Source organism: Mesoplodon mirus, assembly GCF_964341445.2.
Source record: "Mesoplodon mirus genome assembly, chromosome: 5".
Taxonomy (NCBI): domain Eukaryota; kingdom Metazoa; phylum Chordata; class Mammalia; order Artiodactyla; family Ziphiidae; genus Mesoplodon; species Mesoplodon mirus.
This window is the reverse complement of record NC_138980.1, coordinates 119,832,353-119,852,759: the sequence shown is the minus strand read 5'-3', so window position 1 is coordinate 119,852,759 and position 20,407 is coordinate 119,832,353. Positions and strand designations below refer to the sequence as shown.

Below are 20,407 nucleotides of genomic sequence, written 5' to 3'. Positions count from 1 at the left end.
GGCCCTTAATTTTTATGGGCTGGGTAATTTCATAGGCTAACGAGTGGGAGGATTATTCCAGCTACTTTGGGGAAGGAGCAGAGATTTCCAGGAATTGGGCCACCGCCCACTTTTTGGCCTTTTATGATCAGCCTCGGAACTGTCGTGGCACTGGTGGGTGTGTCATTTAGTGTGTTAATGCATTACAATGAGTGTATAATGAGGCTCAAGGTCTCCTGGGAGTCACATCTTCCACCATCTTGGGCTTAGTAGGTTCTAACTGGTTTTTGTGGTACCTGTTCTTCTTCATGGTTGTGTCATTCTGTTAAGGGTTGTACTCTGCCCTTTTCCTTCCTGTCTCAGCTGGACGGAGGAAACAGGCAAACTTATGGGCAAAGAGAACCTATGAGCAAAGGGCTGATGGTAACCCCCAGTGGTGAAACCCATTTCTGAGAGCAGGAGTGACCAATGCTTCCGAAGGGGCAGCTTTTGTCCAGTTTTGACGCCATGTGCAGCTCTGTAGAGGAAACCCTGCTACTAGTCTTCCTGGGGCTTTCTAGCATCTAGTAAACTTTTTAAAACTCTACTGAAGAATCCTCCTCTTCCTCCTCCTCCTTTTTGGCCATCTTAGCCATTAAGTGTACAGTTCAGTGGTGTTAAGTATATTCACATTGTTGTGCAATACACACTTAGAACTTTTTCATCTTGCAAAACTGAAACTCTATATCCATGGAACAACTCTGCATTTCTCCCTCCCCCCAGCCCTTGGCAACCACTATCTTCTTTCTGTTTCTATGGGTTTGATTACTTTAAAAAAATTTTTATTTATTTATTTTTGGCTGCGTTGGGTCTTCATTGCTGCGTGCGGGCTTTCTCTAGTTGCGGTGAGCAGGGGCTACTCTTCATTGTGGTGTGTGGGCTTCTCATTGTGATGGCTTGTCTTGTTGCTGAGCACAGGCCCTAAGCGCGCAGACTTCAGTAGTTGTGGCACGCAGAGTTCAGTAGTTGTGCATTGTGGGCTCAGTAGTTGTGGCTCGCGGGCTCTAGAGCGCAGGCTCATTAGTTGTGACACACGGGCTTAGTTGCTCTGCGACATGTGGGATCTTCCTGGACCAGGGCTTGACCCACGTCCCCTGCATTGGCAGGCGGATTCTTAAGCACTGCGCCACCAGGCAAGTCCCAAGTTTGACTATTTTATATGCCTCATATAAGTGAAATCACACAGTATTTGCCATTTTGTGACTGGCTTATTTCACGTAGCATAATGTCCTCAAGGTTCATCCGTGTTGTAACATGTGCCAGGATTTTCTTCTTTCTTAATGCTGAACAATATTCCATTGTATATATACTCCATATTTTCTTTATCCATTCCTCTATTGATGGACATTTGGGTTGCTTCCATCTCTTGGCTACTGTGAATAATACTGCAGTGTACATGTGTATGCAGTTATCTCTTCAAGATCCTGCTTTCAATTCTTTTGCATATATACCCAAAAGTGAGATTGCTAGATCATATGGTAATTCTATTTTTAATTTTTTGAGGAAATTTTTGTTTTTGATAGTACGTACGTCATTTACATTCCCATCAACAGTGTACAGGGTTCCAATTTCTCTTCATCCTTGCCAACACTTAATATTTTCTTTCTTTTGATAGTGGCCTCCTAACAGGAGTATGGTGAGAATCTTTCTCCTTTTTCGCAATTTCCCAGAGATTGCATTTTAATTTGGCTAATGCTTAGTAGTATAGGTATTAACTTTTTTCCTGAATAGAGGAGCAAACGAAAAATCTATTCCTTTCTGCATTATAGACTAAGTACGTGTCGTAGTTCTAAAGGTCCTCAGTCAAGCTGCCCATTACCCACCTTGATTAATTCTTACACTTTAACTTACACGTGGATTGTTCCACAGTGGTCACCAAGTTCCCTAGTTCTGGTCTTTGAAGTCCAAGCCCACAGTGCATAGCGTCGGTCCAATGCCACATCGTAACATCTGTTTGGCCTGTTGTCTCAGATAGAGGTGTGATCACTGGTAGGAACCAGTAGTTTTTCCCCAGGGATGATAAGCTGGAAGAAGGTTAGACTTGGGGAGACCAAGATAAATGAGAAAGAACCAGATCAAGCTCCCAGGGAAGGACACTGACAAAGGCTGCAAAGACTTGTCAGCGTAGGTGTTGGGCAGAGGTGGTATCAGGGATCATTGTAGGCACAGCTAGCATCAGCTAGAGAGCTTGTTACGTAGCAGCTCAGATCATTTCTGACCAGGGCCCAGCAGATGGAGAGGGTCCATGAATAATGGTGTGGCAGAAATAGTAGGTTCTTTCTCACATTAGAGAAATAGCCAAAGTTGAGGGCTTAATGCCTCTGTGTTTCTCCACTGGATTCTCCCCAAACAGATGATTTGCAGTTAGAATTTCAAGGGTCCGTTTATCCACATGGTTCGTGGGGTAGAAATAAGATTTTGCAGTTCCCAGGTCAAGGTTAAATACAGAGCTCCTCTCACTGTGGGAGGTGGGGACACTCCAGGGTTGTGTCCATGTGTGGCCCATGGCACTTGTTGAAGCCCATTAGAGCCAACTTCATCTCCAGAGTTGCCCACTCCTCTGCCCCGTGTGTCTTAGTCACGTCTACCCCCTAATACGTGCCCTTTTATCTCTCATTTTTACCATGATTTCCGCCCCACCTCCAGCAATCCTTCTATTAAACACTTTGTTTTTGGCCACCTCATTGCATCTTGATTTTTTTTCTCTTTCTGTAGCCGTCTTCTGATTATTTTTAATGTATTTACTTCCTATCTTGTTCTTGAAAGCATTTAAGATGGCAGTTCAAAGAGGCACACAGTACACTGGGTTAAAACTAAAATAGATAAGGAAGTCAGGCAATGGAGGAAAATCGTATGAGGCCATGGGTATGGTTAGTGAACAAATGAGTACTGTGTGGTCCTCTGCAGTTCCTAAAGTCACTGATTTTGGTTCTGAATGTAATCAGTTATGTGATTCATATTGAAAGCTAAGAATAGATTGGTGTGCAGGCACATCTTTTCTTGCTCCTGAGACTTGAGAATAATTTATCCTGTGGATCCTCATAAAGGAGACACTGTGAATAGAAAGCTTAGAATTATACTGGGGTCTAGGGAGCTCTTTGGCATTTTTCTGAAAAGGTGAAACAAAGGAATTATAGATCTAGTTTTCCCTTTTATTTTGCATTGGTATATAGGCAATACTGATCATGAATAGTTCTAGAAAAGTCATGGATGAAACACTTTACTTCAGTGTCAGCCTGACAAGTTGTGTCTGTGTGTGTGTGTGTGTGCGCGCGTGCATGCACAGAATGTCTACAGAAGCCAAGAGTGCTGCTGTATTAACTCTGCTATCTAGTCTTGAAAATTCCCGTTGGCAAAGTAAAGGGAGACAATGATCTGTCTTTAATTTGAAAGATGTTTGCATGTGCTTTGCATAATGGTAACACTTAAGACAGCTGGCAGACTTGAATAAGAAACCCTGTGCCAAGAGTTTGTAGTTTCTGCTTTTCACCTCAGGATGCAACTCCACAAACCTCATTACACGAGATCAGCTTCACCATTAGGCCCATACTGAGGTCATGGGTCTCCCTCACTGCTGTCCAGCTAGACAGTTTCAGCGTACCCTCTTTGAAAAATGCTAGTAACCTTTGTCCAGTGTTATTGTCATTGCAGTTATAATGCCAGCCTTGCAATATTTCCTGGCAAGAGAACTTCAAATGACATGAAGGGAAAGAAGAGAAATAGGAAATATCCCTCAAAATGAGCAAGACTGTGAACTTCCGAGGGAAAAATAATGCAATTGGTTTCACCCCCACCCAGTCCCCAGATCTGTTCCAGGCTCACCCAACATTCATTAGTGCCCCTCTTTCTTCCTACCACGAAGTCCCCACTTTCTCCTATCCTGGGTCTTTCTAAAAAGCACAAATATCAGCCCAGCTCACATCCAGATTCCACCCAATGGTGAGATCTCAACAAAAAACATAACCGACAGCAGGCAAGAAAGGAGAGCCATGGGGCAGCTCACTCACTGTGTTTGGGTCTCTTACCCCATCAGCGTTCTCTTGGGCCACGGCTGTGCAACCAGTCTAAGCATCGCTGCACGACCCACATCACTAGTGTCTGTTTCTGTATTCTTAGTTTGAAAATTGCCTGCCTGCGGGCTGAAAGTGCTCCCAATTTTTAGCATTTGTTTTGAGCCCACATCTGCCCACTCGTTCTGCAGGCAAAGCTGCTTTGCATGGAACTTGACTGAAAGTGAACCTGCCAGAAAGAAAAGCTTCTTTCCACCCCCCAATGCTGGCATGGTTTCTCCTCTCTGTAGGTGCCCGTTTGCTTACAGCGTTATTCTCTGCTTTCCTGTTCTTTCAGTGGACTTTCGGGGCCTGTCCAGCTCTCTCGCTGGGAAGTTTTTTGGGTTCGGTGTAATGGCTGACTAAATGATTTGCTCATTTGCCTCAGAGGAATGAATGGTTGAATCAGACCAAGGACATACATTTGATATTCTGCTTGCTCTTGCAAAGCAGATGCCTTCTATTACTGCATTTTGAGGGAGTTATTTAGAAAATAATAAAACTAACAGCTAAGCACTGATTTTTATGTCTCCATCCTGCATCATTGCCAGCTTGACTGTAATTATGTCATTTGAGGAAAGATTCTAACCATTTCCCTTCCCTGGCCCCTTTGTTTTTCAAAAGAGCTGACTTGGGGCCATATTTCTAAGGGAGTAAATCACAGGCAAGTGTAAAAATGGCTTTATGTGAAGTCATTAGGGATTTTGTCAAGTTTGTTGAGTGAAATCTTGAATGGAATGGTAAAGGGAGTTGAGTTGAGAGTAGCTCTGCTGACAGGTAAATGGAAAACTAGTGGAGGTGACACAGCTTTTATCAGTTGATGAAAAGCCCAAGGAAAAAGAATTGGAAGAGTTGTTGGAAATTTATGAAATTTTTGCAGTGCTTTTCCTGAAAAGAACACACACAAAGTTGTAATTTTACCTGGTTACTAAGCTAGCTCAAGGGGTGTGGTAATAGCTTAAATGTGACTCTGGACTGTTTCTTTTACTCATGGGATGTTAGTTGCAGTGAAGAGGCACAAATTATCTTAAAAATCTCTCAACTGTTCATTGTAAAAATTTCCACTTGCTTCCTGCTGATCTGTAGCTCTAGGACAGGGCTACCCAATAGAACTTTCTGGGAGGATGGAAATGCTGTTCAGTACTGTAGCCACTAAGCACACGGGGCTACAGAACACTTGAAGTGTGGCCAGTGCAAGTGAGGAAGTGAAATATTCACTTAAATTTCGTTTTCATTTAAATTTACATAGCCACTTTTGGCTCGTGTTACCATTTTGGACAGTACAGCTGTAGATCCTTAGGCAGGGGGGCTCCTTTAATTGTCTTAAGGGAGCAACGCAGGCAAAGAACTAATGAAGTCCCAATTTTCATTTACCATCTGGAAAAAGTCCCTCTTTTCCCACTCCAAGAAGGCAGAAACATTCTGGAGGGCGGGGAAGCCACTTCATATCCTCTTCTTTTTATCAGTAACATCTGTTGTGTTGAACAAAAGGGGCTTGGGAGGGTCAACCAGGCTCAGCAGGGTCAGCAAGACAGGTGTGGAGATGAGCCACAGTTAGACTTCGTGTCGTTAACATTCCGCCAGGAAGAGTGACTCGTTTTCATGATAAAGTCCTTTAAAAATATAGACTAACATGAAATGCTTATTATCCGTAATGAACTTTTGTGTTTCCATGCATGATACTGACAAGAAGCTCTTGAATTCATGGCCTGGTTGTTAAAATTCATGATGTTTTAAAACAGCAGTGCTAGAGTCTGCGCCGGTGGACCGAGCAGGAGTGGAAAGCTCCCCCGCGGCAGATGCCACCGAACTTTCACCTTGCAGGTCACCCTCAACTCCTCGGCACCTCCGCTACCGCCAGCCCGGAGGTGAGCGCTCGGAAAGGGACTCAGAAACACACAAGCGAGGGATGATTCTAGCTCCTGAATCTTTTGTTTGCCTTACTGTTTCACTCCCCGAATATTTTTAGTCTCGATTATGAAAAGTAATGGGAAACAAATTTACTATAGGACCAAGTAGTAGAAAATAAATGATTAGAGAGTATGTCATTGGTATAACCAATATTTATTTGACCCCATCGTTGCACGGAGCTTTGTATGGAGTAACCTGAATTGAGAAGCCTGTTCTTAGTTGCTAGTTGATTGAATTTCAGTGCTGGTTTTACCAAAATGTTCCCAGACTCTGATACCTTACCATGAATCCCAGTGTAGTCTGTATTAAATAGATTCATCTGGGACACAAAATTGTCGGGGGGGACCTTATTAAGAACACTGTTTCAGCTAAAGTAAAGTCCAGTTGCATGGGACTCCAATCTTCGTTATTGCTAGTGGCAGAATCTGGTATCTTTTCTATAGTTACGAAAATTATAAAACATTATCCCATAATTTGTTTTAGAATATACCAAATGTTTTCTAATTGGAGGGAAGACTGTCAGAGCAAAAGACAGAAATCTTTTATCTCCTCATTGCTCAAATAAATATATCCGAATTACAGTTGTTTTAGAAATGTTTTCCTCTTTTCTCCTCAAGCCAATTATTTCAAGTTGGAAGGGAAAATTATTCAATTATGAAACCAGATTCACCCTAAGTAACCCATGTAAAACGTAGACATTTTCTGACTCTCATACTCCTGCTTTAAGTAAGGCAGTTTAGCAAAAGATAGAGTGCGTGGCTCCAAATGGTCATTTCATTTGCAGCCTTAGCCTCGTGGTGGAAGCTGTTTTCATTGCCATCACCTCCAAGAGAAGCTAGTCTGGGTCAGACTGTTGTCAGCAGATTTGCCCTGAGGGATATTAGCCCTCTGGGGCTCCTGGTCAGTCATGGGTCACCCTGCAATTTGGATAGTTCTGAAAAACCAAGGTAACAAGCTAGATTCCCTGGCTTGTTATAGGACTACTATGGAATTAGCCAAATCTCTTTACTCTTCTTAGAGCCTTGGTCAGTCCAAGCCTTGGCAACTTCTTTGACCGTTGCCACGTGGGACAGACTCCCTTGAGTTCATTAAACCTGTAAGAGTTTGAGGCCAAAGTCTGTGAAAGCAAAACTTTACCAAGGCAAGATTAAATGCTGTCCACTTGGTTACTATTATTAGAGCTCTGTTTTAGTACAGTCTCTTTCATATGTTTATATTCATTAAATTTTTTTTTAATTTATATAAACATCATTTGGAAATCCTCATCCTGTTTGTGGATTAACCAAGTCCTTTGTTTCTTTCCTGATCTGACTAAATCCCAGCGATACAGGAAGAAAGCCAAAATCTGTGATAATATGGTGGATCCAAATGGGGACAGTATCACACATTTTCTCACTGTGTAGCTGAATTTTGCCTGTTCATCTGTCTACTTGCCACCTTGTTTCACAAATGTTTTCACGCTACTGCTGAAGGAGAGGGTAGAGCTGTTCTTTGCTTTCATGCTTGGGCACATTAAGCAGCTCTTTGCTTCCCCTCTTATTTATTTTAAGCATGACTATATAACTTCAGGGGCAAACTAATCAAAAATCACAGAATCACAGTGAACTATCTTCACTAAAAGCCTGAGTGAGAAAAACAGTGAGGTTGTCAGCAATATTAGCAAATGCTGTGTGTAAGTATCTGAGTGAGAGGGGCTGCAAAAAGGTGCTGCAGAGTGCATCCTTTGATTTAAGAACCCATATCTGCTTCTAAAGGTATTTTGAGAAGAAAATTCCATCAGTAAAATGTGGGATATTTTTAAAAAATATTTTTTATATTGAGATAAAATTCACATACCATAAAATTCACCCTTTTAAAATATACAGTTCAGTGGTTTTTATATATTCACAAGGCTGGGCAGCCATGACTACTATCTCATTCCAGAACATTTTCATCACCTCCCCCACTAAGGGACCATGTACTCATTAGTAGTCACTCCCCATTCCCATCTCCCTGCCAGCCCCTGGAAACCACTAATTTACTCTCTGTCTCTATGGATTTACCTAATCTGGACACTTGATGTAAATGAGATCATACAATATGTGACTCTTTGTACTGACTTTCACTTAGCATGATGTTTTCAAGGCACATTCATGTTGTAGTATGTATTAGTATTTCATTCCTTTTTGTGGTTAAATGATATTCCCTTGTATGAGAATTTTTGGTTTGGTTTGTCATTTCACCAATTGGTGGACATTTGATTGTTTTTACTTTTTGGCTGTTATGAATAATGCTGCTATGGATGTTCATGTATAAGTTTTTGTGTAGACGTATGCTTTCATTTCTCTTGGGACTATACCTAGAATGGACTTGCTAATATAGAATCTTGTTATTTGCCTATTAATAAAGACATCGCAGGGTATTTGCATTCATCCAGTGCTGGAATGAAAATGAGAATTTTTATTAAGTTATATTATCCAACTGCCTCACTATGCCATTTCCATTCTTTTGAAATAACCAGGACAGACCGCCGACAACTCCCACTGCTCTGTTTCGCCTGCTTCTGCTTTTGCAATTGCCACAGCTGCAGCAGGACATGGGAGTCCACCTGGTGAGTAGGGGCCAGCAGCTGAGTGCAGACACATGGCAATTTATAGTAAATCAGTGGTCCTTGCCTGCCAGCGTCTTGATGATACACTGGGCAGCTTCTTAAGAATGCAGATTCCCAGCTCCCTAAGTCAGTGCATCTTGGTGTGATACCGTCTTTTAAATAAGCACCTTCAGGTGAGTCTGACACAGGTGGCCTGTGCGTAACCCTTTTGAGAACTTCTGTATCAGAAGGATGTATTATTTCTTTCATGTTGCTTTATGGAGTTCTTTAACCTTTTTAGCCAAATTGTCGAGAACACGTGGTTCCCTTTTAATTGAGTCCAGTGCTGAAAGCATATGCAAGGTGGGAGGGAAGGTTTGTGGAGGGGGCGGGGAGGAGGGAGGGATCTATTGCTTTAGGGGACTCAAAATTCATTTCCAGTATCTCCATGATGCTTTCTGAGTTGCTGTCGGTTAATCTTCAGGGTAAAGAAGTACTTAAAAGCACGGTATTTTAAATATATGAAAAATTATATTCATGATGTCTGTCCTCTTCTCTCATGTGCAAGGAGGACGCTATGTTAAAATATATCCGTATGTGGTTTAAACAGCCTTGTTGCTGTGAGTATCTTCACCTAAACTAATTCTCTGTGTTCCGGGAGTGTATTTTTGGTGTATTTTGTTAATTAGCCGTTGCTCACCTACCACAAAGAAGTCCATTTCCAAAGCCTATGAACCTATATTCAACAATAGTAACTGGTAGGTACTGTCTGTGTGAAATCTTTCTAACTTTGAAGTAAGCACAAAGAGATATACTATAAGGAAATGAATTACCATAGTAATTCATAGTTATATATATGTCTGTATCTATCTATCTATCTATCTATATATATATATCCCATCTGAATGGAAAATCTTTGCACTTTGACTACATTCCACATCTTAAATATTTTACCACACACACTTCACTGGATGTGGTCAGGCAAATTGAGGATGTTCTTTACCCCAAATATTCCCAGAACCTTCCCCTCAATTCCCATCAGTATAACACAATATATCCTGTAATGGTAATAGTATTGATGTCTTCTCAATCCAATCGGCTTCTGTTGTTGACTACATGTTATAATAATGAACATTTCTTTGATGAGATAATAAAGGAGGCTTCCCTACATTTCCGGCAGAGTTGGTTATCCACTGTGATTTGCTAAGACCTTCTTCTGTCTTTTGTTCTCACAAGCTAGTCTGTCTTTGGAAAAAGTGAAATACACAGCTTCCTCACAGGTCTCTTAATTTAAATATGGTTTGTAAGGGAGAATAGTTTTTAGGTCAGTTCAGGATGAGACCATTTCCCCATTTGCTGGAGGCTGGGTCAGGGAAGGTATCTTTTTTTCACCTGAGATTGAAGCAAAGTTCTAACGGAGACTGGCTTTCAGACTTGGGCTTGTCCATGCCTGATGGGCCAGAGGATAAAGTAACCACAACAGCCAGGTCTTCCTCACTATCCGAACACTGCTGCTGCTCTGCGGCCTGTTCCTGCTTCTCCCCTGCAGCCGAAAGAGCCTTAGCAAGAAAGCTCTCCTCAGTGAGCCAGCTGAGGAGGGGCAGACTGCTGACTGACAACAGCCAGCACTGCTAGGTGCAGGGTGGCCTGGTCCTCCTCTTTTATCACACTGCTGCTGATGTTGCCTGTCATGGGGTCTAGAGCCACATGATTCAAGTTTAGACATAAATGACATAAAGGATGGCTTTGGCAGTATCTGTGGCCGTGCTGTCAAGGCAGCAAGTTGCACAGGGGTCAGTTTCGGTGGCTAATGGTGGTACGAAAGAGGGTCCGTTTTGGAGTAAGGATCAGTACGTCCCTGGGGCTCGGCTGCTCCATGGATCTAGCCCCACAGGAGAGTCCACCTGCCTACGAGAATTTGGCAGAAGGGCTCGGGTTCATAGGCCACTAGGGCAGGTGAACACGGAGTAGAAAGAGAGGAGGTGCTAGGAAGATGATCTGGACTTCAGGGAGAGGAGAGCCTGCTACTGCCCAGAGATGCCCTAGACCCAGACAGACAGGTGTCCGAAGGAAGCTAGTGCTACCTAATGTTTAAGTCTCAAACCAGGCTTTGTATCCACTCTCTGAATCAGGAATTACTGACCCGAATGCACACTAGAACGTGGAGAGCCTGCAGACGTGAGCAGGAGGGAAGGAGGTGTAGATAATTGAACATCTCATGCTCACATCCATTTTTCCAGGCTTCCTGTCTGCTTGTCTGGCTGCAATATGGGACCACCTGGTGGTGCCGCTCTGCTGTGTGTGGCTTATAGCCTGAAACAACGTGCCGCCCAGCCAAGCCATGCGGTCTGCAGAGTGGGCTTTCATGTTTCAGGCTCTTTCTCGGGTTCCCTCTTGCTTTAATCCTCTCTCACCTCCCTGCCCTCAACCTCTACTTCCATCAAAATACACAGGAATCTGGCAACTCTGGGTTAGAACTGTCAGTTAGTGATTATGCTTTCAAATATTCACTGCAGGCATTTGCATGTAAGCCATTTCTCTTTAATGATTGCTTAGAAGGTAATTTTACTGCATTAAAAGGTATTTAAATTTAGCAAAAAGATGGACAGAAAATTTTCTTCGCAAAGAGGCCAGATAAGATGTGCATGCCGTAAAGTCAGAGAAAGTTGATTTATCTGTGGAAGGTAGCCTCGTATGTACTCAGGATTGCCAGTCCCGCCCCTCGGGTCTGAGCCTGCCTGATTTCCACACACACTGGAAAAGACTGGAATTTCCCCTCTGGTTTCTTTAAGGACTTAGAGCCTGTCCTTTCCAAAGATGGGTGTCTCCTCCTTCCTTGTCTTGCTCCGTTTTCTTGTAGACCAACAGGAGTACCTCTGCTGGAGAGGAAGGAAAGCCTGATCTGTGGGCACGATTGTGACACAATTAATTCTTCTTAACTTCACATTATAAAGATTTCACAGTTTAGTTAGTGCTTGCCTTCTGATTGGCAGCCAAGTTACATTAGGCCCACTGTGGATGGATCTGGGATTTGTGGGGTCTAACCACTTACACAGTCTGCCTCAAGGAAAAGAACATAAAATTACAAACCTTTAGAGCACCTCCCAGGGCTTTGGAAGAGGCCCATACACATTGAGAGGCCCCGAGGCTTAAGCTTCCTTGGCTTCCTGGTAAATCTGTTTATGAGTCCAGCCCTGATCATTCTTGGAATCAGAGCAGCTTTAGGAAATTTTGATCACGGGGTGGAGGTGGGAGTGGGACCAGTGATCATCAATCAGTCAAATAAGTGCTAACTCTATAAGTTTTAGCTCTATGCAAGATTGAGACAAAAAACAATGAGTCTTATGAGCCACCACACTGGTTGAAATGTACTTTCAAGCATCTGCTCAAATTTAGGAGCTCTGCATGAAAGTAGAATTAAAATCTGTGCCTTTCAGATGGCTGCTGATACAGGGAATCTGCAGGTGCAGTTTGGATATAGTTATGATATGAATAGAAATGCAAATCCAATAAATACACATATCAGGGCATATCATGGTGCTTACTATATACCTAAAGCTCTGGGATTAATGATAGGTTTATGAAATGATCTAAAATGAAATATGAAAGTGTGAGGTGGGTTATTTTTATGAGAGTAGAAATAATGGCAGTAGAGATACTACAAGCAGCTCTTGATTATCTGTGAAAAGATTATAGGTTTTACCATTCTATGCAAGTCAGAGTAAATTAACAAAGTAGAGGAATGACTGAATGCATTTATAGGAAAATTAATGGCACAGTTACAATTGCTTAGAGAAATAGTGAGTTCTTTACTGGTGGTGACTTCATACTTGTAAAATAGATAATTCATAATCTGTTTTTTCCTCTGTCAAACCACTCAGGCTTGTGTAGCCAATAGTAGATCTGAGCTTGGTGTGGATTGGGCTTGGACTCACTTTTTAAAATACCAATAACTGGTCCCACCCCCAGAGATTATGACTTGATTGGTCTGGATACATCTGGGGCATCAGGATTTTTAAAGTTCCCTATGTGATACTTATGTGGAGCCAAGATGGAGAATCACTAAACTAGATAGAGAAGGTGTATTTGTTCCTTCTCTGGTTTTAGCATTCCTACAACCAGTTTGAGACATATTTTTTATTGGTTTTTTTCCCAAAATATATAAAAACCATTTTACAATAAAAATGTCTTAAAATAGCTAGTTGAAGTTTGGGAGACAGAACATATCTCATTTACATTTTTTAATGAAAACATTATTATCACTATTATTAATGAAAAACAAAGAGCTTTGGCAAACCAAATGTAAGTTAACAGTGATTCCAAGTCTTACTTTAAATTCTTTATTTATTTTTAAGTATCATGTGTACAACATTGTATTTCAACTTCTGTATTCACTGCTGTGTGCTCACCATGGAAAGTTTAATTTCCATCCATCACTATGCAGTTGACCCCCGTTACCCATTTTACCCTCCCCCATGTCCCCTTCCCCTTGGTGACCATTAATCTTTTCTCTGTATCTATGTTCGTTTTTGTTTGGTTTGGTTGTTAATTTTATTTTATTCTTTTTGGTTGTTTATTTTATTTTTTTATATTCCTCATATGAGTGAAAACATACAGCATTTGTCTTTTTCCATCTGACTTATTCCACTTAGCATAATACCCTCAAGGTCCATCCATATTGTTGCAAATGGCAAGATTTCATCTTTCTGTTCTGGCTGAGTAGTATTGCATTGTGCATATATACTACATCTTTATCCATTCATCCATTGATGAACACTTAGGTTGTTTCCATATCTTGGCTATTGTAAATAATGCTACACTGAGTATAGGGGTGCATATGTCTTTTTGAATTAGTATCTTCATTTTCTTTGGATAAATACTCAGAAATGGAATAGCTGGATTATATGGTAATTCTGTTCTTAATTTTTTGAGGAATCTCTATACTGTCTTCCATAGTGGCTGCACCAATTTACATTCCCACCACCAGTGTATGAATGTTCCCTTTTCTCATCATCCTCACCAACACTTGTTATTTCCTGTCTTTTTGAGAATAGCCATTCTAACTGGTGTGAGGTGATACATCATTGTGGTTTTGATTTGCATTTCCCTAATAATTAGTGATATTGAATATCATTTTATGTGCCTACTGGCCATCTGTATGTCTTTGGAAAAATGCCTACTCAGATCCTCTGCCCATTTTTTAATCAGGGTGTTTGTTTTGTTGTTGTTGAGTTGTATGAGTTCTTTATATATTTTGGATATTAAACCCCTATTGGATATATGATTTTCAAATATCTTCTCCCATTCAGTAGGTTGTCTTTTTGTTTTGCTGATGGTTTCCTTTGCTGTGCAGAAGTTTTTTAGTTTGATGTAGTCTCATTTGTTTATCTTTGCTTTTGTTTCCCTTGGCTCAGGAGACATATCCAGAAAGATACTGCTAAGACCAATGTTAAAAAGTGTACTGCATATGTTTTTTTCTAGGAATTCTATGATTTTAGGTCTTACATTCAAGTCTTTAATCCATTTTGAGTTGATTTTTGTACATGGAGTAAAATAGTGGCCTAGTTTCATTCTTTAGCATATGACCGTCCAGTTTTTTCCCAATACCATTTATCGATGAGACAATCCTTCCTCCCATTGTATGTTCTTTGCTCCTTTGTCATAAATTGTAATTGTCCATCTATATGTGGGTTTATTCTGGGCTCTCAACTCTTTCATTAATCTGTGTCTTTTTTATGCCAATATCATGCTGTTTTGATTACTGTAGCTTTGTACAGTTATACCTCATTTTATTGCACTTTGCTTTATTGTGTTTCACAAATACTGTATTTTTTTACAAATTGAAGGTTTTTGGCAACCGTGTGTCGAGCAAGTCTATCAGCACCATTTTTCCAACAGCATTTGCTCACTTCATGTCTCTCTGTCACATTTTGGAAATTCTCTCAATATTTGAAACTTTTTCATTCTTATTATACTTGTTATGGTGACCTGCGTTCAGTAACCTTTGATGTTACTGTTTAATTTGGGGGTGGTCCATGAACCACACCCATATAAAGATGGTGAATTTAATAGATAAATGCTGAGTGTGTTCTGACTGCTCTACCGACCTGCCATTCCTGCCTCTCTCCCTCTTCTCGGGACTCCCTGTTTCCCTGAGACACAACAATGTTGAAATTAGGCCAGTTAATAACCCTACTGTGGCCTCTAAGTGTTCAAGTGAAAGGAAGAGTTGCATGTCTCTCACTTTAAATCAAAAGCTAGAAATGATTAAGCTTATTAAGGAAGGCATGTTGAAAGAGTAGATGGGCTGAAAGCTAGGCCTCTTGCACCAAACAGTTAACCAAGTTGCGAATGCAAAGGAAAAGTTCTTGAAGGAAATTAAAAGTGCTACTCCAGTGAACACATGAATGATAAAAAAACGAAACAGCCTTATTGCTCTTATGGAGAAAGTTTTAGTGGTCTGGATAGAAGATCAAACCAGCCACAACATTCCCTTAAACCAAAGCCTAATCTAGAGCAAGGCCTTAACACTCTTAAATTCTATGAAGGTGGAGAGAGATGAGGAAGCTGTAGAAGAAAAATCTGAAGTGAGCACAGGTTGGTTCATGAGCTTGAAAGAAAGAAGTTGTCTCCATAACATAAAAGTGCAAGGTGAAGCAACAAGTGCTGATGTAGAAGTTGCAGCAAGTTATCCAGAAGATCTAGCCAGCTAAGATCATTAATGAAGGTGGATACAGTAGACAACAGATTTTCAGTGCAGATGAAACAGCCTTCTATTAGAAGATGATGCCATCTAGGATTTTCATAGCTAGAGAGAAGTCAGTACCTGGCTTCAAAGCTTCGAAGGACAGGCTGACTCTCTTGTTAGGGGCCAGTGCAGCTGGTGACTTGAAGTTGAAGCCAATGCTCATTTACCATTCTGAAAATCCTAAGGCCCTTAAGAATTATGCTAAATTATGCTAAATCTGCCTGTGCTCTATAAATGGAACAATGAAGGCTGGATGACAGCACATCTATTTACACCATGGTTTACTGAATATTTTAAGCCCACTGTTGAGGCCTATTGCTTAGAAAAGAAGATTCCTTTCAAAATAGTGCTGCTCCTTGACAGTGCACCTGGTCACTCAAGAGCTCTGGTGGAGATGTACAACGAGATTGTTATTTTCATGCCTGTGAAATACAACATCCATTCTGCAGCCCAGGAGTAAGAGCAAGGAGTAATTTTAACTTTCAAGTCCTGTTATGTAAGAATTATATTTCATAAGACTATAGTTGCCATAGATAGAGATTCCTCTGATGGATCTGAGAAGGGTAAGTTGAAAACTTTCTGGAAAGGATTCATCATTCTAGATGTCATTAAGAACATTTGTGATTCATGGAAAAAGCTCAAAATGTCAACATTAACAGGAGTTTGGAAGAAGTTTATTCCAACCCTCATGGATGACTTTGAGGGGTTCAAGACTTCAGTGGAGGAAGTCACTGCAGATATAGTAGAAATAGCAAGAGAACTAGAATTAGAAGTGGAGGCTGAAGATGTGACTGACTTACTGTGACCTCATGATAAAACTTCAACAGGTGAGGAGCTGCTTCTTATGGATGAGCAAAGAAAGTGGTTTCTTGAGGTGGGATCTACACCTTTTGAAGATGCTGTGAAGATTGTTGAAATGACAACAAACGATTTAGAATATTACATACATTTAGTTGATGAAGCAGCAGCAGGGTTTGAGAGGACTGACTCCAGTTTTGAAAGAAGTTTTCTGCTGTGGGTAAAATGCTCTCAAACACCATTGTATGATACAGAGAAATTGTTGGCGAAAGGAAGAGTCAATCGATGTGGCAAACTTCTTGGTTGTCGTATTTTTAAAAATGGCCACAGCCATTCCAGCCTTCAGCAACCACCAGCCTGGTCAGTCAACAGCCATTAACATTGAGGCAAGACCCTCCACCAGCAAAAAGATTATGACTTGCTGAAGGCTCGGGTGACGGTTAGCACTTTTTAGCAGTAAAGTGTTTTTAATTAAGGTATATACATTATTTTTTCAGAACTAATGCTACTGCACACTTAAAAGACTGCAGTGTAATGTAAACATAACTTTTATATGCACTGAGAAACCAAAAAAATTGTGTGACTTACTTATTTTATTGCAATATCTGCTATTTTGCCATGGTCTGGAACAAAAGCCACAATATCTCCAAGGCATGCCTGTTGTATAATTTGAAATCAGGGAGTGTGATACCTTCAGCTTTGTTTTTTTTCTCAGGATTGCTTTGGTTGTTTGGGGTCTTTTGTGGTTCTGTATAAATTTGAGGATTTTTTTTGTCCTGTTTTGTGAAAAATATTGTTGGGATTTTGATAGGGATCGCATTGAATCTGTAGATTGCTTTAGGTAATATGGACATTTTAACAATGTTAAGCCATAAGACATTGTTGAAAGAAATTGAAGGCACAAAGAAATGGAAAGATATTCTGTGCTAATGGATTCCAGTCTAATTTTAGACACACATACACACACACACACACACACACACACACACACACACGAACTGAAATTAAAATTTTGGAACCGAGAAGTTACATCGTTTTTATAAAGTTTTTATTTTTATTGAAGTATAGTTGATTATAATGTGTTAGTTTCTGGTGTACAGCAAAGTGAATATATATATTCAATATATATATTCTTTTTTCATACTCTTTTTCATTATAGGTTATTACAAGATATTGAATATAGTTCTCTGTGCTATACAGTAGGACCTTGTTGTTTATCTGTTTTATATACAGTAGTTTGTATCTGCTAATCCCAAACTCCTAATGTATCCCTCTTAACTAGTATGAGCCTGCAAAGCAGCTAGGGATGCTCATGTCAGGGGGTCATTGCACTCTCTTCCTGGGAGGATGCCCACAGCAAGCCAGATCACATGGAGCACTTCCTCTGCCCATCATGTGTTTTCGATAAGCCTTTCAAGCAAACCCAAATCCTTGTTCCAGCTGGCCTGAGCACCCTCCTTCCTGACCATGTTGCATTGCCAAGTTCTCCTTCTTTGTGCTGCCCTTTCCTGAGCTCCACACAGACCATTCTCCTCTATTACTATATCTCCTCAGCAAAGGTACAATGCAGTTGATTGTGCCTTTTCACTTTTTTGATTCGCTCACATTGCTTCATTGCTACTTGACTGCAGTACAGTTTCATCCATTTCAGGGCCAGGCAGGTAACCGAAGGGGGGAATGGAGGGCTGATACCATGTGAAAAAGGGGCAGCCACTGCTCAGCTCCCCCTGGTTTTTGCCATGACAGAATACAGACTAGGGCCGTCAGATCTGTTTTCTTGCTTTCTTTTCTTTTTTAAAGAAAAACCAGAAATCTGGATATTTATGTGAAATCTCCTATTTTTAAATGTTGGAAGTGAATCCATACTCTTTAAAAAAATACTGTCCAGCCAAGCAGAATACTTCTGTGGACCACAATTGGCCGTGAGCCACCAGTATGTGACCTCAGAGTTACTGTAATCATTTACAGCTGGAGTTGTAGGTTGATCCAGATAAGAGTTTCTGAGACATACCTCAATGCTAGCAATGGACTCCTGAATCTCCTCAGTCTTCTCTCCCCAAAACTACTTCCTATTCCTTTGGCCAGGCTATTTTATAGGAAGTCCATCTCTTCTTGTCCACTGTGGCTTGACTACTTTGGCTTTCACAGGGTAATCTTATCACAAAGATCTGGAGGATGCCTCATTATCACCCCTTCACCATGGAAGGGATTTGGGGGACTGTCTTTCTTACTTTACAGATTTTGAAACAAGTGTGAGACCCAGAGTGCTGGGGGGCCTGGCCCAGGTTCCCATAGTGCCTGAGAATGAGGCTCAGATCTGCCCACTACCAAACTGCTTCTTTCTTTGCCCTGATATCGCCTCTAATCCCACATTTATTTCAAAAAGAACAAGATCTTGGGAAACCTGAGTTACATAATTTTGTTACTAATTCTTGATCCTGTCTTCATCTGCAACATACCCATTTCTTGCCATCTTCTTTCCACCTCTTTGTCCACCTGGCATTCACCTGACAGATACAGCAGCACAGTAACTCCAGAGAGATGAACCTGAGTGAAATTAGTCATCTGTGGGTAGATTCTTACTTAGCTAACAACATTGAAGGGTCTGTGATTTCTTTCACAGGGTCGCAGAAACTAGGGTCTTAGTACAATGATATAACCTGGTCAGAGGAAGCATTTATCTCTGTATTGAGAATTGGATTAAATTTGCAGTAATATATTGAGTACCATGAATTACGTTAATGTCATAGATGTACCCCGCTGTCTGTTTTTTTCTGGATTTGTGAGAGCACTCAGCTCTATTTAAATAGTTTAGCTATTTAGTGAGTAAACTTGTAAGAAAGACACAGAATATGGGCTTTTTTTCCAGTGTTGTTTATCTAACTGGCATTTGTAGCCTGTGGCTTCACAAGTGCTAGGAAGACCTGAAGACACAACTTAATAACATGTAATTAGCCTGTTTTATCTTGTGACTACATCATAATTGTGGGTAGTTTTTGCAGAGGGCCTCTCAGAGTTGCACTCACATCTTGCAGACCCCTGTCCTATGCTTCCCTGTTGGGCATTTGTGTGTGCAATTATAAACTTATTATCAACATGACAAAAGCAACAACAATAAAGTTACATAATTCTATAGGGTGTACTATATACCAAGCACCGTTCTAAGCTTTACATATGTTAACTAATATGTGAAGTAGTTACTATTACTTGTATAATGAGTATAATGTACTCATTATACTAATAATAGTATTATTATATATTTAATATATAATAATACTATTATATATAATTAATAGTATTATTCATATAATGAATATATTAGTAAATGAGTATAATAATATTACTATTATTATACTTATTTTCCAGTTGAGGAAATTAAGATACAGAGAGTTAAGTAAGTCACCTAAGGTCACGTAGGTAGTAGGTGGCAGATTTGAATCATATCATCTGGCTAATGAAAAGAACTGACAGGATCTATTACCAATCCCAGCCTCTGCCTTACATAGATAAGGCAGAGCTAGAACTTCACTCTCTGGGTTTCTACAGTGCTGCCATTTCGTTTGGAAAAGGACATGAACGTTTCTGGTGGGTGGTCTGGTGGTTTTAAAAATGTGTCCACAAATTCTTTCATACTCCATCCTTCAAGAGGTGAGGCTTAATTTCTCTTTATTTTTGTGTTGGCAGAACTTAGTAACTTGCTTCTAACAAATAAAATTAAGCAGAAGTGATCATGTGTGACTTTGCAGCCTAGGTCACCAGAAGGCATAGTGGCCTCTGTTTTGGTCAGTCTCTCTCAGATCACTTGTTCTGGGGGAAACAAGCTTCCATATCATGAGGAGAGGCCCATGAGACCAGCTAGAAACTAGAAAGTAGGCCTCCTGCCAAGAGCCTCATGCATGAGCTTAAAAGTGAGCCCTCCAGCCCCACTTGAGCCTTTGGATGACTGCAGCCCTGGTGGACATCTGGCTTGCAACCTTGTGAGACACCCTGAGCCAGAGCCACCCAGCTGAGCCACTTCCAAAAACTCATCCTAAAGAAACTGTGCAATAATAAATGTTTGTTATTTTCAGCCCATAAATTTCAGGGTGATCTGTTGTGCAGTGATAGATAGCTACTACAGGTGGTATCATGGTTGCCAGTAAACCTTGGTGAAATTATTCAAAATCAAATTGCGCTTAGGGAGCATATTTTCATATTGGAAAGAGAAACATGTCTGGGCTGTTCCTACAGGACAGAACACCCTGTGCTTATTTCCCCCCAAATTTTTGAAATGGAAAGAATATATCTAAAATTAACATGTAGCTTAAATCTACC

The 20,407-nt window shown here is 40.7% G+C and overlaps 1 protein-coding gene across 3 annotated transcripts in view; it reads left to right on the top strand.

Annotated features, from left to right (window-relative positions):
* Positions 1–20,407, top strand: part of RASGRF2 (Ras protein specific guanine nucleotide releasing factor 2) — a 245,172-nt gene that overhangs the window by 135,721 nt on the left and 89,044 nt on the right. For all 3 annotated transcript variants that reach the window (XM_082621256.1, XM_082621255.1, XM_082621257.1), the window contains 2 exons: positions 5,810–5,935; positions 8,479–8,568. In XM_082621256.1, the coding sequence (XP_082477382.1) occupies positions 5,810–5,935; positions 8,479–8,568 (216 nt within the window). The remainder of the gene's footprint in view (positions 1–5,809; positions 5,936–8,478; positions 8,569–20,407) is intronic.